The sequence below is a fragment of the Tauraco erythrolophus genome, chromosome 1 (genome assembly GCF_009769465.1).
Source record: "Tauraco erythrolophus isolate bTauEry1 chromosome 1, bTauEry1.pri, whole genome shotgun sequence".
In the NCBI taxonomy this organism is placed as follows: domain Eukaryota; kingdom Metazoa; phylum Chordata; class Aves; order Musophagiformes; family Musophagidae; genus Tauraco; species Tauraco erythrolophus.
The window spans coordinates 115,479,729-115,494,306 of record NC_141465.1 but is presented as its reverse complement, the minus strand read 5'-3'; the positions used below and the strand labels follow the sequence as shown (position 1 = coordinate 115,494,306).

The 14,578-nt window shown below is 37.7% G+C and overlaps 1 protein-coding gene across 2 annotated transcripts in view; it reads left to right on the top strand.

Moving 5' to 3' along the window:
• The first annotated feature begins 1,037 nt into the window (after window positions 1-1,037).
• Window positions 1,038-14,578, top strand: part of SGCG (sarcoglycan gamma) — a 71,593-nt gene continuing 58,052 nt past the window's right edge. For both annotated transcript variants that reach the window (XM_086613354.1, XM_086613346.1), the window contains exon 1: window positions 1,038-1,232. In XM_086613354.1, the coding sequence (XP_086469480.1) occupies window positions 1,038-1,232 (195 nt within the window). The remainder of the gene's footprint in view (window positions 1,233-14,578) is intronic.

Here is a 14,578-nt window from a genome sequence, read left to right as displayed (position 1 = left end):
ACCTGTTTGAATGCACTCTCCTTTGGGAACATTATATTGTAGGAAAGTTGAACGGATTTTGGTCAGATGCCCACAGTTCTACCTGGCTCATGGGAAGTGCTTGAACTTAAAATATCTATTTTCTTTTTGGCATCCATGGTTGTTTTGCGTTTTTTTTTTTTTCATTTTATATCAGCAGAAGTGAGACAGATGTTGCACACTGATAGCACCTTCAGCTGCTGAGATTTTATTCTCGGCTGAAATTGTAAGCTTTAATGAATGGTTTGAATTGTTAGTGATCTCTGTGCTGAAAGTGAGTGACTATCCTCGTGTTTTAAGGAAGTGCAATCTGCTAAGATTTCTTTAAATTCAAAGAATGCTTCTTTAAGAACTATGGTACAAAGTGAGGGAAGTTGTTTACACCCAGTAATCAGTGGTTTTATTGGTAATATATCCTTAAGTATGAATAACTGATAAATTGAGAAATCATTATGTCCTTTACATTATTAAGAATCATTTAATTTCTTTATACACAGATTCTGAAGCTTAACATGTTTTGGCATTCCAGAAATACCAGTTAAGTTTTGCAACACAAAGAATGCATTTTATTACTGAATCGAGGAAAGAATATGTAGAAATGTTTTTAAACCTATGCTTACAAGGTACTGTTACCAATTATTTGTACAATAAAATAATATTGTTCTGTTAGCTGCAGATTACGGTATAATCCTATGAAATATTTTGTAATGGAAGAATTAGAATATTATGAAAAATAGGAGGAAGTTGTTGCCATTCTAAATAGGATAAAATAAATTTAAGCTTCCTGAAAATAGCAATTGATGCAGTTCATACATTAAAACATCACATCATGTGTACCAAAAAATAAGATGTAAATGTAATTTGAATGGGACATGATGAAAATGCTTTCTGTGTAAAACTTCGTAAGAGTTTCTAGTGTCTATGAACTTGCAGTTCATAATTTCCTTGGGTTTTTATATAAATATTTTTAATTTAACTCAAACACTTAGGCAATCCCATTTTTTTTCTTTACATAGCAAATGGTACGTGAACAATATACTACAACAACACCAGGCACTAGCCTAGAGAGGCCGAAGAATGAATATGTCTACAAAATTGGAATTTACGGCTGGAGAAAGCGTTGCCTCTACCTGTTTGTTCTCCTCCTGCTCATCATCCTAGTTGTGAATTTTTCTTTGACAATTTGGATTCTTAAAGTGATGTGGTTTTCTCCAGTAAGTATCCTCTTTGATTTTTTATTCTTTTCATATTCTCTTCCCTTCCCTGCCTCACTACTTTACTTATTTCATATGATTATTGACTTCTCTGTGTGTAATAAATGGTTCCTGTTTCTTCCTTCTCAACTGTAATTTGCACTTTTGTTGAAAGTATGTAAGAAATATCTATCTTTGAACATACTCACTGATCTGTAATTTCTGTATTAGTAATAATATTTAAAATACTGATGTTGTTGATGCCTTATACTGAAGTGAATTCTAACCATTCTAAGAGAATGTATTTTACTGTTGTCTGTAGTCTCGGCTTAGTTTATATTTTATAAATGTGTTTGCTGTAATTTTATCTCACATAAAATTCCTCAGTGTTAAAATATTGCTGACAGTAGCTAGTTTTTCTTAACTTCCTTCTCTTCTATATCAGCTTCTGAAATGTAACAATTTATTTGCCCAATTAATTACAGCTCAGAGGTAATTATTACTACTTCGTGCATGAGGCTAAGCAGCTATATTACTCAGAAATAAATTTAATAACTTTCCACTGTCATATATATTTTAATATTTATAATGTAAATTTGCTCGTAGTAGATTAAAGGGTAACTTTCAGAAGTCTGCAAGATGTAGCTTTAGCCAGAATGCAATAAAATGCATCAGTGAATTTTGAAGCTAAGCTAATTTTTTCCTAACATGCAGTTGTGATACACAGATGATTTAAATAGACTTGTTACAAGAAAAACAATAATAATAAATTCCTACAGCTCTGCCCCTGCTACTGAAGAAAGTGTTTATTAAAGTTCCTTTTATCTATTGTTATTATGCCCCTCTCACTAAATAAAGGGCATTTTATCTTCATGGAAGCATTCCTGTACTCTACTTTCTCTTACTATAAAGAAAGTAGGTTGATTTTAAGTGCCACTTACTAATACAGTTACTACTGCTTGACTTCCCATCAAGTTTCTTCCTCCACATAAATTCTTTTCAGCACTGTTACTGTCATACAGATTACAATGCAGAATATCTTAGTTCACATACAATTTTTCTGTTAAACAGTTCACAGGGAAGATGTGCATTGAGTGACTGCACATCATGAATCACAGAGAACATGAATAACTTTTCAAACTGTTTTCTGTGTGGCTCAAGTTTATATTTTTAAGGAGTTTTAAAAATTATTTTCTGTTGGTTTGGTTTCACTGTTGGAAACTGGGTGTTTCTTCTCCGTATCAGTCAGAACTGAAAAAATAGCATCAGAAACTCCGCTTCTAGAAACTGCTATCTCCTACTAGTTATCTGTTAGGAAGGCATCAAATGCCTTGATCTGCTGAGGCACAGTGTCCTTCTGCCTTGGCAGCAAGAGCAGTGGAATAACAGCTCACATAGTGCAGGCTTATACTCTTTCACAGGGTGGACTCTGACTGCCATGGTTATAAGGGTTTTCCTGATTCTCTTTTAAAGAATCTATATTCCTGACATACCCAGTTAAATAGTGACTTAACTGTAATGCCTTCATACATTTGGGATAATTCTAGGGAAATACCTAGATTTAAGCTAAATACCACCTGTAAGAACATTTGTACAAAGTATACGTGCATGTCACAATCCTCAGCAAAAGTATGTGTGATGTCATTAAGAACAGAGAACTTTTTCTGCTGAGTATTGTTTTAATAGAGTACATCTGTCAAGACAAGAAGTAACTCTGAAGATACTAGAAATATCATCCAGAGAAGCACTTCTAGCCTCTAAGGAAAGCCTAAGAAAGAGTATAGGGGTTAACTACATGTTCAAAGTCTGGAAGTGTAATTGAAGCATCATGGTCCTTTTTGTGTCTAAGGAAATGCTGTTTGTAAAGATTGAAGGTAACAGTCATAGAAACAACTAACAATAACTGTTGGTGCTTTAGAAATTGATTGGCATAGTTCTATCAAACAGCCCTTTCATGAGCCCACTCAAAGTTGACAGAGTTATTACTTAGACATCAAAGTTTATTTTATAAGATAAAAGTTGTTTTTCTGTTTCCTTAAATCTTTCATTAAATAATAACTTGCAGTATACAAAAATCACATGCTATATCATTCATAGATTCAGAATAAAATAATATTGAAACCATGAACAGAGCTTCAACAAGCTGACATGGAATTAATCCATGCACACATCTCCTGTCTGAACCCAAAAAAACAGACAGTGTGATAAATACTAGCAAACAAGCTAAGCTGACAAAGGAGAACATGAACTAGACATAGACATGCTGCGGGATGTATAGATTTTAATCTCCTTGTAGAAATTTGGAAGGATGATGAAAGGCAGACTTTTCTATACTCCATTGTTTGAGAGGCCTTCAGCTTTAAATGAACATGACCAAATTGAACAGAATTTCATTTCATTTCGTTTCTTTTCATAAAATCTAGACTAAAAGGGAACAACCTGAACAGAGAATATATTCTTTTTCTCATACTGCTCCAATTATATAACATATGAGCATTGCTTAGTTGGGCAGATTGATTCACAGGTATCAGATATGTCTCTCTTTTTTTTCTTTTTCTCTTTTGGAGTTCGAGGGGACAGTCTCAGGTTTTTTTGGGAGGTGAGAGAAGAAAGCTGTGGATTCATTATATTCAGCTGTTCTAGAGCATACAGAATTAAATTATTTTGCCTCAAGCTTGGTCAATAAGGTGAAATAGAGTAATTTAAAAACTAGAAATAGTTTTTCATGAAAATTAGACAGTTTGAAAAAAAATTGACATTGAGGTTTTTTCCCCGGACATATAACAAATCAAAATTTTGCATAAAATGGAAATTCCAGGTTTTGTTTTTAACATATTGAGGCTTTCTGAGAACTAAAGGGGAGTGCTAGTCCTAAGAGTTTAAAATAGGTTAAGAATCTTAAGGGATTTAGGGCTGCAACAGGGTGAGGATGTCCAAGCCCTGTGAACAATTTTGAAGGGTCTGATAGGTCTGAAAGAGGAGAACTTTAATGTCACTGGCATCTGCTGGAAGGACAAACATGGCAGGATGGAAGCAGTGAAGATTTCTGGAGGGTATCAGGGATAACTTCTGGATAGGACAACTAAGGGTGGCACGCCGCAGATCTGAAGGGTAAAGTTACTCAAGCTTGCTGGTGTTTAAGGACAGTATCCTCCAAATGCAGGAACGATCTATCCTGACACTCAGGAAGGTAAGTAGCCTGGCTTAACTAGACAGGTTACTTGTGACGGAGCTTCAGCGCAAAAAGCAGTATAGGAGAGTTGCGAGCAAGGACAGGCTACAAAGCTGAGATTTAAAAACATTGTCTGGGCCAGGAAATGTGTTAGGCTTCCTGTGTTAGGAAAGCCAAAGCTCAGCTTAACTAAAGACTTAGAAGGAACAAAGGGTAGCAAGATAGGCCACATCCATAGATGCAGAGAGAACTGTCTGATTCTTTTGAAACGTCACCCTCTGCTGTGTTTGAAAGTTTATGGAGACTGGGGAGATCCTCAATGATGGGAGAAATACAAGTGTTGCACTTGTCTTCAAAAAAAGAGGCCAAAGGGACAGTCTAATGAATTATGGGCTACTCAGCCTCACTTCAGTCCCGGGAAAATGGTGGAGCAAGTCCTCTTGGAAGACATTTCAAGGCCCATGAAGGAGAATAAGGTAATGGGGAACAACAATCAGCATGGATTTACCAGGGATGAATGATGCCTGACCAACATGATTACATTCTATGCTAAGATGTCTAGGTTTATAGCCTATACCTATAGTTTCTGTTGTAGCTTCTGCTCCAATTAATATGAAATGAATTTATATGCAGTAGAACAAGCTAGAAAAAGAGTAAAAGATTCCCACATCAAATGTGCTATAAACTGTTGGTTAGGGCATGGATCTCCAGTAGAAGATGTGAGATCAGATTTTCCCAGGGAAAGGAGGGATTTTAATCTGGGAGTGCAACAACCCAGTTGAGTCTTGCAGCCACTTGTTCTTAGGTAGAAGGACATCAGTACTTTTTCACATGGCCACTCTTTATCCTTGTAGACTTTATTGGTAAGATGGTCACTTAGGATATTCTGATTGTGTTCATGTCCAGTGGTGATCAGATAATACAGCTGCAAGAATATTAGTATGCCTAGATCATAGAATCATAGAATCATAGAATCGTTAGGGCTGGAAGGGACCTTCAAAGGTCATCTAGTCCAACCCCCCTGCAAGGAACAGGGATATCTCCAACTAGATCAGGTTGCTCAGGGCCTCATCCAACCTGGCCTTGAACGTCTCCAGGGATGGAGCATCCACCACCTCTCTGGGCAACCTGTTCCAGTGTTCTACAACTCTTACGGTAAAAAATTTTTTCCTAATATCCAACCTGAATCTACCTCCCTCTATTTTAAAACCATTACCCCTTGTCCTATCACAACAGGCCCTCCTGAACAGCCTCTCCCCATCTGTTGAACAAGCAAGGAGGACTTCTGAGGACCTGTATTTTGGAATTTGATTCTTAAATTATTTAAGTATCTCCCATACTAATTGCCCAACATACAAATTCCATGACTGTGAAAGGCTGCATAACTGGCAAACAATTTGGAAAAGTCAGATAGTGTTAAGCTAATTTTAACATGAAAATGTTTTATACAACACTGAGCATCTGAAAGCTTTGTAGAGATTAGCTGCTCAGTTGGAGACATTAACAAGAGGTATTTGCCTTCTTAGTTTGCTACATAACTGATTATGATTTCACAACTCTAATCTTTTGCTTGTATTGCTGGAGACTAGTTATTTCCGAGGGTTTTGTTGAGGTTTTATTTCATTTTTACTTTTCCATTATCTTTATATACCTTAGAGAAAACTAAGTTCATGAGACCAATTTCACATTTTCTCCTGAATATAACAGGCTTTATCTGTCCTATCCTGCTGTCACACAGAGAATTAGTACTCACAACCTCAGAACTTCACCTGTAATACTGATCCATTGTGTCTACACTATAATCAGTGAAGACAGAGACCAAAACTTTTAGGTCACTATTGATTTTCATAGATTGTCATGGTAGTACTCTAAAACTCATGTGTGAAAAATGCACCTGATCAGCTGATAACGATTTCTGATGCAATAGGAAATCTTGTTCAGAAACCCCAGATTAATTCAGTTATGGTATCGTTCAGGTTGTACTACGTTATCATAAGGCCAGGAACAGTCATGTGCCAAAGATTATTCCTAACTTTTTTTAGCCTCTGATGGAGAAACTCATGTTTTCATGGGTACCTCAGCTATCATGATCTCCTGGAATAAGAGAGGTCAAGGCAGTTGTCCTGTTTCATGTTGATAAGGACAGACAGTTATGAGAGAGGAGTGTTTCCCAGAATAACTAGCTGCCTTTCTCCAGTCTGGTGATTGGCATGAAAGTTTTTCTCTGACAAAAAAAATATAAGCACAAGCACAGTGTGAGTAAGAGGCAAACAGGCCTTTATAGTTCTAGGTGCACTGTCAGACAAACATGATTTGAATCCGCACTCAATCCCATGTTCTTCTGCCATCCATGTTAAACCTTACTTGGGTTTGAGTCACTAAAAAGAGGAAAGTCAAGCCCTAATACTAAGCTTTAGAACAACTTGTGGATCACCTTATCATGACAGGAATTAACTTGGTATATGGAGAGCCAAGCCCACAATGCCCGGTCCATCAATGCGTATTCTAAGCATGGTTCTTCCTAAGAGCAGGATGAATGTTTAGCCTGCTCTTGTGCCTGCACTTCAGCTGGACGTACAGACATAGGCAATGAGAACTGGGAAGGTCTCTGCACATTTAGACTGGAGTATACTCTTTACTTCCAGTTTGTCTTTGTCTTTCTAGCACTGGAATAAAGAGGACAATTGCTACAGTTGGACAAACAAATACAGGATTTTCCACATATTATTCACAGGTCTTTCTTCTTCTATACCTCTTTCCAGAAACTTTTATCACAGCCATACCACTCTGCTAAACTTCGTGGGTTCTCATGGGCAATTAGTAGTGAATATAGACAAAGCTGTTAAAAATTATTTTTTAATTATTTTCCAAAGTTTTCTATAAGGCAATGTCAATTTGCTTATGTTTAATTGTCTAAGAAAATGTAGAAAAGCTAACTGTATATAGTCTTACAACCAACGGCTATCTATACACATTAATTGGCTGATAATTATACTGGCCTAGATCTATAAATATTATATGTGGCTTATAATCACATACTTATGTAAACAACTGTGTAAGCACTTGAAAAATTCAGGCATCTAAGATGAAGGGGATTACTTAAGGAAACATGAAAAATACAAAACTAGAAATGTGATGAATCAAAGCAAAATTTTAACTGAAAATCAAATTACACTTTCTGACAGTGAGACTTACTAGACTGTGTAATAGCATTCCTTATTAAATTGTAGATGTCCAATCATTTGGAATATTTAAAACCAGACTAGACAGCAATAAAAATATATGGTAAAGAACACTCATTCACAGCAGGAGTTCTCCTTCACTGCAAAGACATACACTAATGAACTTGTACAGCCTTTCCACGAGTTGTATCATTAACAGTGTATGCTCCATGGAATTAGTTGCCATTTTGAGAATGCTACAGTTTTAAATACTCAAATGAAATAAAATATTTATTTAATTATTAACAAATTCTCATCCTAAATTTTACTAAAATATTTTCACGTCAGAACACCAATGTTCTGACGTGAACACCAATGTTTCTACTCTGAATAATCCTGAAGAGCTGTATTTTGCTATTTTTCCATTAAGTTAAATATAATTTGCCTCCAACCAGCCACAGTCATTCCCATTATCTCTATCAGACAGTGAATATTTTATACAAATAGTAAAATCTGAAAAGAAAGATATTGTGATACTTATTGCAGAAAATCTGTTATCAAAGAAAGTAAGACTTCTCAGTTAGGCGATATATACTTACATATATATATAAAAAATGTATTAAAGCATTTGATTAATCTGAATTATATTATGAATCAAATTGTGTACGTAAAAGAGTGTGGAATAACACTCGTTTAAGTGAAAAAAATCTAAGTTTACTGTTGTTAGAATAATTTATATTGATAAAGAGTTTTTAAAAGTCTGAGTACAATGAGATTATAGTGTACATGCAAGTTTAAGAACTGTGGACAGGTGAGCTCATAAGGGCTTGACTGCAGCTCCTGATTCTGCTTTGCTACTTTTAAGCTGTATGGGGAGACTTAAATGAAGCTACTCTTAGCAAACTCTCTGCCAGAGGAAAACCAAATGTTCTGATCTCATGGTCTGATGTATCGCCTTCTTTTCTGAGCCCCCCCACACAATCAGTAATGTTCGATTGGACCTTTTCCTTGGGTTTTGGCATGTATTTTTGCTCCCAGGAGCAAGCAGAGCTGTTCTAATGTAGAAAATAGGAATGATGAATGACAGAGCTGGTAAATTTACAATTTGAGTAGCTCAAGTTTGACCTGGAAAAGGTCTCTGTCCATGAAACTTAGCCTATTTTTCCTAGTGCTGTCAGCTGACTTCATAAAAGAGGTTAAATCTCCCTGAAGACTTAATGTATCTCTTTAGATCATCGTTTACTCAACAGTATTATTACAGAGATTCACATACTCAGTAACATACTGTAATGTTTTAATTTACTGTAACGTTTCTTAGAATAACATAAGTTGACATGGAATGGTTACGGTTGAGGACACTGATGAAAACAAATAGCATTTCCAAAATGTGGTACCCAGGGACTTCCTAGCGCCTGGATCCAAGTGCACATCCTGGTTGCGCCCTGCGTGCGTGTGAGCTCCACTCCTGATTTCAGGTGCCCTAGTGCTTACAGGAGTGATGCCTGCAGGCCCTCTCCTGCTCAAAATCCACTTTCCCAAAGGGGTGCTGACATGGCTGATGGGGTGCACACTATGGTGTGCACCTAGTCTGCAGTTTAGTACCCAGAGTCAAGCCCACCCTACTGAAATAACGATGAGATGCAGATATTGAACAACTTGGATTTAATCCCTATTTCTGTACTCCATATACAAATAATTGCATAAGCTTTGATGTACGAAATCCAGCCATCTGATCACAAACATTCACTGTGCAGAGTTCTCGAACTGCCTTTTTTGCATGTGGGACTCTTAGGACATGTCAGTTTTGAGACTGACACTAAAATGACCTAAACCTGCCTAACTCCAGTAGAAATTAGTGAGTCAGACAAGTGACCACTGTTCTCAAATGGTGGCTCCCCAAGACATGCATTGATTTAAGTCATTGGTACATCATGTTCCAGGTCATGCATTGTCTGTTGAGTTAGTACATGCAGCTAATAATGTGTGTTTCTGCAATGTCTAGCACAGCAGGGCCTCCATCCAGATTGGGACCTATGAGCACGACAAGACTAGGAAAGGAGAATAAATACCGTGTAACAAGCAGTTTCCCGTTAAACAGATAAAAGCTTTGATAAGATTAATCCAAACTTAAAATTTCATTCTCCTAAAATGCAGAGGTCTGGCTGCCAGACAATTTCGGGAGTATTAATATTGAATTATACCTTTGGAGTTCTGCTGTTTTATTGGTTCTCTCTCTTACCCCACGCAGTAACTGTTTCCATACAGGTTTTTCATAGAGGACCAATACGTAGAAGACAAAGTCAGAACTGGATGTATCGTTCTTCAAGAAGAATCATACAATAGCCTGTGGCTAAGCTGTACACCAGTTTTATTTTCCTTGGTGTGAACTAACAAGAAATCCAGTGGTTTCTGAGATTCTTTGCAGGTCTTTGAAGGTTTTCAGATATGTAATGAAGATCTTACTAGTATGCTGCCTTACTACTGTTTTTACAAATCCCTAAGCCTGTAAATTCTAGAAGCGCTTGACCACTCCTATGATTTTTCCCATTCCATTTTATCTAGCATATGTTTTCCAATTGTTAGACTTTCAGATTAAGAAATCTATATCTGCCCTGTCCACAGAAGCAAATGTAAATTCCTTATATTCTCCATTCCTTGAAGGCCTTCCACAGTCCTGTACCAGACTTCGCACCTTTACTTCCTTGATGACCCAAAACCTCCATCACCTGTTATTTCTATTGATTTTTTGCTCTAATAGTTGTTCTGCTTCCTTTTTAGTGAGCATCCAGGTGATATCTCCATGTATGTTCTGTGTACCTCTTACAATGGTCTCATGTATCTTAAAGTATCCTTTTTTGGCTTTTAAAATGTCTTCCACTTAAAATCCTCATCTGTACCTTTGCATCTGCCCAGACAAAACGATTATGAGAATGCGCATTTCACAGAATCACAGAATGTTAGGGATTGGAAGGGACCTCAAAGGATCATCTAGTCCAATCCCCCTGCCTGAGCAGGACCACCTAGATCAGATCACACAAGAACGCGTCCAGGCCAGTTCTGAATGTCTCCAGAGAAGGAGACTCCACAGCCTCTCTGGGCAGCCTGTTTCAGTGTTCTGTTACCCTTACTGGGAAGAAGTTCTTCCTCATGTTTAAGCGGAATCTCCTGTGTTCCAGCTTATATCCATTTCCCCTTGTCCTATCATTGGATGCCACTGAGAAGAGCCTGGCTCCATCCTCATGACAGTCACCCTTTACATATTTATAAACATTAATGAGGTCCCCCCTCAGTCTCCTCTTCTCCAAGCTAAAGAGACCCAGCTCCCTCAGCCTTTCCTCATAAGGGAGATGCTCCACTCCCTTAATCATCTTTGTGGCCCTGCGCTGGACTCTCTCAAACAGTTCCTTGTCCTTCTTGAACTGGGGGGCCCAGAACTGGACACAATATTCCAGATGTGGCCTCACTAGGGCAGAGTAGAGGGGGAGGAGAACCTCTCTTGACCTACTAACCACACCCCTTCTAATACACCCCAGGATGCCATTGGCCTTCTTGGTCACAAGGGCACATTGCTGGCTCATGGTCATCCTGCTGTCCACCAGGACCCCCAGGTCCCTTTCTCCTGTGCTGTTCCCCAACAGTTCAGTCCCCAACTTGTACTGGTACATGGGGTTGTTCTTACCCAAATGCAAGACTCTATACTTGCCCTTGTTGTATTTCATTAAATTTCTTCCTGCCCAACTCTCCAGCCTGCCCAGGTCTCTCTGAATGGCAGCACAGCCTTCAGGTGTGTCTGCCACTCCTCCCAGTTTAGTGTCATCGCAAACTTGCTGACCGTGCACTCTATTCTCTCATCCAAGTCATCGATGAATATGCTGAACAATACTGGTCCAGTACTGACCCTTGAGGGACTCCACTGGATACAGGCCTCCAACTGGACTCTGTCCCATTGACCACTATTTTCTGGCTTCTATCCTTCAGCCAGTTCACAATCCACCTTGCTACCCGATCATCCAGACCACACTTCCTCAGTTTACCTGTGAGGATGCTGTGGGAGACTGTGTCAAATGCCTTACTGAAGTCAAGATAGACCACATCTACTGCTCTACCATCATCCACCCGCTGGGTGATGTCCTCATAAAAGGCTATCAGGTTTGTCAAGCACGACTTCCCCTTAGTGAAGCCCTGTTGACTGCCCCTAATGACCCTCTTATCCTTGATATGCCTAGAGACAGCACCAAGGATAAGTTGTTCCATTATCTTTCCCGGGATGGAGGTGAGGCTGACCGGTCTATAGTTACCTGGGTCTTCCTTCTTGCCCTTTTTGAAGACCTGAGTGACATTTGCTTTCCTCTAGTCCTCAGGCACCTCTCCCGTTCCTCACGATTTAGCAAAGATGATGGCGAGTGGCCTGGCAATGACATCCGCCAGCTCCCTCAACACCCGCGGGTGCATCCCATAGTTAAATTACCTGATACATATAGCTGTACTGTCTGCTTACTAAACTTTTCCAAATATACATTTCTGTATACTTAAAGTTGTGTGGAAAATGTAGTTCAGTGAAATATAATAATAATTAGATCCTATAGAATGAAAATGTATTTGAATGGAAAACTCCTTATAACTTGCACTAAGAAATACGTGAATTGCCATAAAACATTCTTCTTACGTTTTATCTTGAAAAAGTTATTTCATGAGTGCAAAATGGTTTGGTTTTGTTTTTTGAAATTTTCTTGTTTCATCTTTAACGAAATAAGAATTTGAAAATGTATGATCAGGTCTTAGCTATGGAGCAGGACCTGAATCGGAAAGTGTCAAAAATTCTAAATGTCATGCAACAGGAATTGCAAAAAGCTCTCACCCTTTCCAGTTTTATACTTAATTTCTTTGTCATTGCTGTTATTTTTTAGTTATATTGTATAATTAATTTATACAAACACTTTTTAATACATGTTAAGATACCATTTTATTGATGCATAGCATATATTTATGTCATTATTTTAAAGATGATGTTGTCAGTGCTAGAGTACAGCTTGCTGTGATACACTATAGGGAAAAATAAAAAATATTTATTTTCTATTTTGCTCTGTAAGAGTTACAAAAATGCATTTATCAATAATGTCATTAGAGAAGCATCATAGTAGGTGGTTATATTTTTATGTGTAAAATCTCTGTGGTCACTATAAATTTTTGTGCCATGAACAAAAAAGTGATCATGATAGCATTTAGCAAAGGCAACGAAAACTGTACTTTTAAAATTTATTTAATCAGTAATACTAAGATGAGAGGAAGGCTGGGTAAGGGGAAGCCTGGCTGACTGAAAATGAGGTTGGGTTGTTATTGGAGATGATCTGGATTTAATTGCAATATACAGCACTGATTGCTATTTAATATGATAATATAATTTAAAATAAATTTGCATGATAGCTGCAAGACAAAACATAAGGTAAAATATTTAATTCATTCCTTTCAGACAGAGCTGGAGACATCTTCAGCAGTGCTTTGTGAGGGATGCAACATCTCTTTGTCCTTTTTTCATCTCACATTTTTGTCATCTTGACTATTTAGACAGCAAATTCTGTCAGGGTGGAGATGCTTGTCACTGTGTACTTACTGAGACCATAAATGAAACATCCCCTAGTACAAATTATAGGATTTACAATACTGAATCAATACATAGTCTGTGTAATCGTATACACCATGCAAATATCCCTGGTTCCTCAGAGGACTTCGAGAAATAAACATCATGCACTGTGGTTCTGAAGAAAATCCTTTTGACAACCTTTACAAATCAAAGGAAAAGATTTAATTCCATTTCCTTAGCTAAGTTGCATAATTACAAATGTTAATACAACAAAATGAATTAGCAGACTTATAAAAACTCAATTCCTGAATAAGTCAGGTAGCAGAGGGAGTAGCCGTCTGTTTTTCTGATGTTGAGTAAATCGGTCCCAGGAGATGTAACACCAGATGTAATGGCATTGTTATTAGCCAAATATTATCCAGCTTTGAAATGTCTGTGCATTACAGAACGAGAGACAGCATTCAGTCCTTGCCGAACAAGAAAACAAAACTGGAACTGAATCTGTTTTAAGAAGCTATTTTTTCCTCTTGAGTAATACCTGTTGTAATAAATGCCTTTCTTTACTTAAGAAAGTCTGTTATTCAATATATCAGGATAAAGAGGACCTGAAAATACCTTGAAAGTACACATCTTAAATATTAACCCTGTTTTATGACAGAAATCTTATCAAAACTCAGCAAATGTCAATGGTGTAATGAATTTACATCTTTTGTAGCCATTTCCTTACAAAACTGTTGAGTTCAAAGTGGCCCTCTACTTTTCTAGATCATGGAATATTACCCACTCGCTTTCTTGTCATATCTGCAAGAGGTGGTTTAGTCTGTATCCAGCCCTAAGCCAGGTGAGACTAACTTCTATACCAGGAGTGCTTGCGGTTGCTAAGGGCTCTGATTTGACTAATGACTTTGACAGAAAAGGCTCCATTGTCATCTAAGAACAGGAGTCAGATAACCTTCTCTGTCTGAGCCCAGGAAATAGAGTCCTTGCAAGAGAAAATGAGATGAGGCATCAGTAATGTTATTATACCAAGCACGTATTTAGCTCCAAAGTAGATATTGTAAGTCAAACAGAGAGTTTCATCAGATTCATTACCAATCCTGTTTTGCTGATTGCTCTCGAACAATCTCTATCCACAGCCCTATTATCTCAATGAAACAGTACGCTCTTGTTTGCAAAGCAAGTTCTCTAAATAGTAATTGCTGCAAGAAGTACTGCAGTGAAAGCTGGATCTATAAAGCCATTAACTGAACTAGCTTTGGGGCACAACAAATGGTGTCTTGGCCTGAACTTGCCAAGATCTTTCTCTGGCTGGCCTAGAAGTAGGATGTGAGTATCCTATATAGTAAGAAAAGGTATTGTCTGAGTGGAAGTGCTGCAACATCTCTGCTCTGAAGTTAGCATCATTATCAGTTCCAATCAGCAACTGTAGCATGTGTGGACTTTTAATATTTGG